We start from the raw sequence: 8,052 nt of genomic DNA, 5'->3' as shown, positions 1-8,052 counted from the left end.
AACACAGAATAAAACAATTAATACAGTCCCATGATGGTAGTGACTGTTCATTACTGCTTATCACTTATTAACCATCATTTATTCACATTACTTCACTTTAATGAAATATTTCAGTTGTTGTGTATATTACATCTCATCTCTAATAAGCTGCTGCTTATGCTGTCTGAGAAAATCACTATTTTAGTAGTTCTTCAAAGTAAATAAGACATACTTTTATGACTGCTGAATGACAACTATCAATCACTTAGATCGTGTATTTTCCGATGGAGATTCCTCGCAGAGCAACTGCTTTTTATTCCTCTATCCCTCTCCATCACGCGTTCTCTCTTCTCTCCGTCTCGTGTCTGCTCCACACAGACTGGACAAGTAGGCGGGCGCGCAATGGGTTGTGATCATTGTAGTTAATTATTATGTTTTCTGTGCTAAACTATGTAGAATAATGGCCTGTTGGAAACTACAACTCCCTACTACATAGCACAATTCGGTAGGGCTCCAGGCATAAGCGACTCCAGGCATAAGCGACATTAGCAATCGCTTTGGCCCCCAACCACTAGGGGGCCCCCCAACCCAAAATTATTTTTTATTTTTTTATGAACTTAGTCGGGGTCTCAACTTACTGTTGCGAATTAGAATAGTAGAATACACAGAGTGCAAGTTAGAAATTGTGTTGTGTACCAGCAGTTTTTCTCTTGTTTGGTCAGTCACTGACAGTCACTCATTTAGTAATGTCAGCTAAGAATTTTTAGATTGATAAATTAGTCTAGCCAGTTATCTAAACTGATCTCCGGGGCCCCCATTGATTTTGTTAGTCACTCTCACTCAGATATCATTATGATGGCATACTGAAAGTCATGGCAAAGTGTGTAGAATCGCATGACATTTGTTAGATATATTTTTGTTGTTGTAATGACTCTGCCCCATGCCCCAAAAATGTTTATTGCAGGAAATGTGCTTTTAAGGGCAACTCCACCACTTTTCAACCTTATTTGCATTATCTCCAGCACGAATACCAGTGTCAACATATGTGAAAACAGCTCATTTCTTAGTTTTGTAGAAATACAGTGCCTTCAGAATGTATTCATACCACTTGACTTATTCCACCTTTTGTTGTGTTACAGCCTGAATTCAAAATTGATTAAATATGTTTTTTCTCACCCATCTACACACAATACGCCATAATGACAAAGTGAGAACATATTTTCAAAAAACGTAGTAAATGAATTGAAAATGAAATACAGAAATATCTAATTTACATAAGTATTCACAACCCTGAGTCAATACATGTTAGAATCATCTTTGACAGGGATTACAGCTGGGAGTCTTTATGGGTGTCTTTAAAAAGAGTTTTGCACACCTTTTTACATTCTTCAAGCTCTGTCAAGTTTGTTGTTGATCATTGCTAGACAGTCATTTTCAAGTCTTGCAAATTCAAGTTGAAACTGTAACTAGGTCACTCAGAACATTCAATCTCATCTTGGTAAGCAACTCCAGTGTATATTTGGCCTCGTGTTTTAGGTTATTGTCCTGCTGAAAGGTGAATTTGTCTCTTTGTGTCTGTTGGAAAGCAGACTGAACCAGGTTTTCCTCTAGGATTGTACCTGTGCTTAGCTCTATTCCATTTATTTTTATCTAAAGAACTCCTTTGTCCTTGACAATGACAAGCATACCCATACATGATGCAGCCACCACCATGCTTTAAAATATGAAGAGTGGTACTCAGTGATGTGTTGTGTTGGATTTGCCCCAAGCATAACGCTTTGTATACAGGACATAAAGGTCATTTCTATATATTTTTACCCATCTACCAATAGGTGCCCTTCTTTGCGAGGCACTGGAAAAAATCCCTGGTCTTTGTGGTTGAATCTGTGCTTGGAATTCACTGCTCAACTGAAGGACCTTACAGATAATTGTATGTCTGGGGTACAGAGATGAGGTAGTCATTCCAAAATTAGGTTAAACATGTGTCCATGCAACTTATTATGTGACTTGTAAAAAAAAAATTACTTTGGAAGTTATTTAGGCTTGCCATAGCAAAGAGCTTCACTACTTATTGACTCAAGACATTTCTGCTTTTCATTTTTAATTAATTTGTAAACATTTGTAAAAACATAATTCCACTTTGACATTATGGGGTATTGTGTGTAGGCCAGTGACAAAAAAATCTCAATTGAATCTATTTCAAATTCCGACTGTTACACAACAAAATGTGGAAAAAGTCTTGGGGTGTGAGTACTTTCTGAAGGCACTGTAAATAGAAAGTTAAAAAGTTCTACCCGATGACATCATCAAAAGATAAAACATTTTTAAAAACGTGATTTTCAAACAATATGAGATTCACAGTGACGTGGGGAGCAAAAAAATACCCTCCCTTAGGTTAGAAACTCGTTTTGACCATACCATGTGATGTCACAGAGAAGCATTTTTTTTGTACCTTATTTTTTTTTAACCACAGATCATAGAAAAGCGCTGTTTTAACATACACTTCATGACCAAAAGTATGTGGACACCTGCTCGTCGAACATCTCATTCCAAAATCATGGGGATTCATATGGAGTTGGTCCCCCTTTTGCTGCTATAACAGCCTCTACTCTGATGGGAAGGTTTTCCACTAGATGTTGGAACATTGCTGCAGGGACTTGCTTCCACTCAGCCACAAGAGCATTAGTGAGGTCGGGCACTGATGTTGGGGGATTAGGCCTGGCTCGCAGTCAGCGTTCCAATTCATCCCAAAGGTGTTCAATGGGGTTGAGGTCACGGCTCTGTGCAGGCCAGTCAAGTTCTTCCACACTCGACAAACCATTTCTGTACGGACCTTGCTTTGTGCACGGAGGTATTGTCATTTTGAAACAGGAAAGGGCCTTCCCCAAACTATTGCCACAAAGTTGGAAGCATAGAATCATCTAGAATGTCATTGTATGTTGTAGCATTAAGATTTCACTTCACTGGAATTAAGGGGCCTAGCCCAAACCATGAAAAACAGCCCCAGACCATTATTCCTCCTCCACCAAACTTTACAGTTGGCACTATGCATTCGGGTAGTTAGTGTTCTCTTGGCATCCGCCAAACCCGGATGGTAAAGCATCACTCCAGAGAATGCATTTCCACTGCTCCAGAATCCAATGGCAGCGAGCTTTACACCACACCAGCCGACACTTGGCATTGCACATGGTGATCTTAGGCTTGTGTGCGGCTGCTCGGCTATGGAAACACATTTCATGAAGCTCCCGACGAACAGTTCTTGAGCTGACGCTGCTTCCAGAGGCATTTTTTCTCCCCAATTTCAATCTTGTCTCATCCCTGCAACTCCCCAACGGGCTCAGGAGAGGCAAAGGTCTAGTCATGCGTCCTCTGAAACATGACCCGCCAAACCACACTTCTTAACACCCGCCCACTTAACCAGCTGCACCAATGTGTCAGATGAAACACTGTTCAACTGATGACCAAGTTCCCGACCCGCCACAAGGAGTCGCTCAAGCGCGATGAGCCAAGTAAAGCCCCCCCGGCCAAACCCTCCCCTGGGCCAATTGTGTGCCGCCCTATGGCACTCCTGGTCACGGCCGGTTGTGACACAGCCTGGGATCGAACCCAGGTCTGTAAAGACGCCTCAAGCACTGCGATGCAGTGAGCTTGTGTGGCCTACCACTTCGTGCCTGAGCCGTTGTTGCTCCTAGACATTTCCACATCACTATAACTAATTTGAAGGGTTTCCACATGTGTTTGTATATATAGTGTATGTAGACACTGGTTTGGTGCTGAAGATTATGAATATGAGGTTGAAAAGTGGCTTAATTGCCCTTTAAAATTGCAACCATTTCTCTCCATCCCATGACAAGAATTGCAGTAAATTATCTTTAAAACTGCAAAATTTCTCTCCGCCAACTTGCAAAATTAGTAGAATTGCATGAAATGTGTAAGAAAATTGCACAATTTTCTCTCCACTGCATGGCAAAATGTTTAGAACTGCAGAAAACTTGCTTTAAAACTGCAAAAGTTTCTCCCTGCCCCATGGCAAAATTTGTAGAATTGCATGAAATGTGTTATAAAATGGGGGGTTTTCTCTGCCCCATGGTACAATTAGTAGAATTGCATAACATTTGTTGTAAAATTGCCACATTTTCTCTCTACCACATGGCAAAATGTGTAAAATTGCAAATCTCCGATGTCTAGAGGACCACAACAACAACAAAAATCCTGCTTGGCGGCCGCTTGTTGGGGGGGGCCCACCAACCAAATCTCGTTTAGGGCCCCCAAAAGGCTACAGCCAGCCCTGCAGTTCTGGCCTGGTCTGATTTATCTCCAGAGAAACTGCAGATCGCGCTCACAGAAAGAAAACTAAAAATAACTTACATTTCGGTTCGCTCAGCACTATTGCGCTCTTATCGCCAACCTGTCCATTTTCCAACCTCACCATGCATACACACCCCACTGTTGTTGTCCACCCAACTGCCTTTCAAAGCTTCCACACCTGACACATAGTGACCCCCGTTGGAAAGAGTCTATCCACATCCTCTGCATGAACACCCCTTTTTATTGACACTCTACCGTTACTGTTACTTCCCTCTGCCCAGGAGCCTCTGCAGAGCCTTCCTCCTTCCTCTGCTCCATCTCCAGACACACGCAGCCCATCAGGTCGCTGTCGGTGTAGATGCGGTTCCTTACCCCCAGGGTGGTGAGAAGGTTGGCACTGAGGGCTGTGTTCCGGGGGGCTCTGGCATTGTGCCCCCGCTGAGCCTTGCTCACCACCTGCTCCTGGGGGACCACGCTGCAACATGATCTAGGGTGACAGGCAGCCTGGAAGCCCTTCTTAAAGTTCTCATTGAAGTAGCCATAGATGATGGGGTTGATGCTGGAGTTGGAGAAGGCCAGCCAGTGGGAGAAAGGGAAGATGTAACCTGTCAGAAGGTCCAGCTGGTCCCCTTCAGGTCTGGCGTAGTCTGTGAGGAGCATCAGGGTCCAGAGAGGCAGCCAGGACAGCATGAAAAGGAGGGCCACCACGATGAGCATCTTAACCACCTTGACTTTCCTCTGGGAGATAGGGGACTTGACGTCTGGGTGCCCCCTACTGGACAGAACAGCTGTAGAGTAGAGCTTGGCCCCAATGCAGCCATACATTATCATGATGAGAGCCAGGGGCATCAGGTAGATGTGTGTGAACAGGACCATGGTGTAAACCTTCCTCATCTCCGGGTCAGGCCAGGTCTCATAGCAGTAGTAGAGAGGGTAGGTCTGGTTGTCACTGGATACCATGAAGTGACCCTCCTCTTGCTCCACCATCAGCATCACAGCCGACGGAAGCATGATAACCAACGCAAGAGCCCATACCAGCCCTATAGTTGCCTTAGCAACAAGAAGGGTTAGCTTGGGCTTAAAGGGGTAAACAATACAGCGGAATCTAACAGGAGAGAGGAGAGATAGATGAGAAGTGATTAAGTGATTCATTTGAGCGATTTATCTGCCACATAGACTAAACTGTTTATTGTACAACATTAAGTATTTAACATGCATAGATGAGAGCCTCACTATCCCCTTCCAATTCCCATGTGTAGATACTATTTGGGGAGGGGACTTACCTGTCCACAGCGATGGCAACCAAGGTGAATACTGATGCACCCACTGATATCCCCTGTACCAGACCACTTAGCTTACACACTGCATTGCTAAAGGGCCAACCTGCAAAACATCAATATCAACAATAGTACTTTATCAGTGAGCTGCCAGACATATCAATAGCCACACTTTGAACAGGTGTTTTGACATGTTTGGTACATGTAGAGTTTGGTATACGGGATTTGGTCAGAATAATGAGTAGGATAACAACTTCAGGAGCATTATATTCATGCTTTTGTACTTTTCAAACCTGCATGAAAGGTACAGAAATAAACTGTTAGACAAGAGTGGGTAAAGTGGAGGAAGTCTTTGTACCTGCCCAGCGAAATAATTTAGCCTTGAAAAGGTCATTACTTTAAGTTAAGCCTTCCTGACTGAGGGATTTTGTGCCAATGCATGTTTCACACTTGTAAATGTGGCGTTTTCTAAAAGATCCTTTTCCTGCCAAGACTCAACTAATGTCTGTATTGATGTTGTAAAACATGAAGAGATCGTGAAGAACTGTCTAAAAATGTCAAAAAATTCATAAGGCTGTCAAATGAAAGACAGCTGTGATCATCATGTTCAGGCCCACTACTATTCTCTCAGTTCTGAGACTCCAGCAAATATCCAAACATTAATCAGCAATTTCCGCAAGTCCATGTGTAAACAGATAGCTATAAATAAAAGTTTTAAAAAAGCAAAAAATAACAGGATGGCCATCCAGCTCGTGGTTGGTGAGATGTGTGAAGATGCAGTACTGTGAGAATGAATTGAACTGATCTAAACCATTGCAAAGCTGGCTGGGCTGGTGTATGTGCAACCACATAGACACATAGACCCGTGCTGAAACTGAATCACACACTACCTGTGAACGAACACTAGCGATAGCTATAATTATGCTTCTTTCAAGGCACGAGTTGTTTTTCCTAATAATTGTCATTATCAATAGCTACAGGCAACTGGCCAATCTGTTATAAAAAAGAACTGTCTCTCGCTAAAAGTTGCATCATTATTTTCATCAAGGCCAACCGTAATCAATTCAAAGCATCATGTATTTATTAATTTATGGAATCATTATAGCAGTAGGGTAAAACTAACTCAGTGGCCTTGTGGTCAGAGTGTCCGCTCTGAGATTTGAAGGTGGGGGGGTTCGAACCCCAGTTGAGTCATACCAAAGACTCTAAAAATGGGAGGACCCAACGCCTCTCTGCTTTACACTCAGCATTAATGAGATGGATTACGGGTAAGGCCCCTGTGATAGACTAGCCTCCTGTCCAATAGGTGTACTTGTACATCAAGCTGCCACAATACTACAGAAACAGGAGATTGGCCATTCTTCTATAGCAGTAGGGTATTACCTGTGATGAGGTTGTCCACCAGCGTGGTGGGGATGCAGAAGATGCCCACCAGCAGGTCACTGATAGCCAGATTGAAGATGAAGAGGTTGGTGACCGTCCGCATGTGACGGTTCCTCACAACAATGAGGCACACCAGGCCATTACCCACCATGCACAGCAGGAAGATGAACAGGTAGGCCAGGGTGTAGCTGGCTGCTATTGCCAGGGAGTGTTGGTAGTAAGGCGAGAGCTTGACGCTAGAGACGGTGCAGCTGGAGTTGGTGTTGGTGCAGCTGGTGACGTTGGTGAGGTTTGTGGATAGTAAGAGGTCAGAGGTCATGGAAAGAGTAGTGGTCAGTTGAAGTTCCCATGTGTCCTCCATCTTGAACTTCTCTTCTTAGACCAGGAGGAAAGTATCAGGCATAGGCTAAAAAAAATATATATATACAGTATATATTTATCACATGGAAGTATTTGGTGTCTTGAAAAAAAGTGTAATCACATTATCAGTCTTTTGTCACTTTGGTAAATTCAATGAATTTATTGACTAGTAGATCGATATGGTTGTCCAGTTGATCCAGTGAGAATGCACTGCAGTGTATAGTTGTTTAGGACAATCCACTGTAGGACCTCAGGGTAATGTACAGTATACACCAGTGGAGGCTGCTGAGGGGAGGACGGCTCATAATAATGGCTAGAACTGAGCGAATGGAATGACGTCAAACACATGGAAACCATGGAAACCATGTGTTTAATACCGTTCTACTGAATCCTCTCCAGCCATTAACACATGCCTGTCCTCCCCAATTAAGGTACCACCAACCTCCTGTGGTGTACAGTATTGTAGCAAATACAGGGGGTAGCCCCGACCGGGACTCAAACCTCAGTCCAGTGACTGTCAAACCAACACCTTAACAGTTACGGCAAGAGGTCAAAACCTCTTTACGAGGACACTAGATGTTGGGTTAAGGTCGCTACATTACCTCCTTCCTTCAGGAGAGTGTGTCCCCACACTTTTCTATACCATGTCCCTCATGTGTACACTGTTCTCCGATGGTCTCACAGGTGCATTCCCACTTCTGACACCAATGTAGCCCCGACTGGGACTCAAACCCGGGTTATGCGA

The 8,052-nt window shown here is 43.5% G+C and overlaps 1 protein-coding gene across 1 annotated transcript; it reads right to left on the bottom strand.

The window, feature by feature from the left end:
* Positions 1 to 4,052: 4,052 nt before the first annotated feature.
* npffr1l3 (neuropeptide FF receptor 1 like 3) lies at positions 4,053 to 7,397 on the bottom strand. Its single transcript, XM_029708977.1, has 3 exons — positions 6,948 to 7,397; positions 5,571 to 5,670; positions 4,053 to 5,392 (listed from the first exon to the last, which is right to left on the bottom strand). Exons 1-3 carry the CDS (start codon positions 7,306 to 7,308, stop codon positions 4,528 to 4,530), a joined length of 1,326 nt encoding a protein of 441 aa, XP_029564837.1. The 5' UTR covers positions 7,309 to 7,397; the 3' UTR covers positions 4,053 to 4,527.
* Between the last annotated feature and the right edge of the window lie 655 nt (positions 7,398 to 8,052).

The sequence above is a fragment of the Salmo trutta genome, chromosome 23 (genome assembly GCF_901001165.1).
Source record: "Salmo trutta chromosome 23, fSalTru1.1, whole genome shotgun sequence".
Lineage (NCBI taxonomy): Eukaryota > Metazoa > Chordata > Actinopteri > Salmoniformes > Salmonidae > Salmo > Salmo trutta.
The sequence above is the reverse complement of the archived record's forward strand: the minus strand, read 5'-3'. Positions and strand labels throughout refer to the sequence as shown.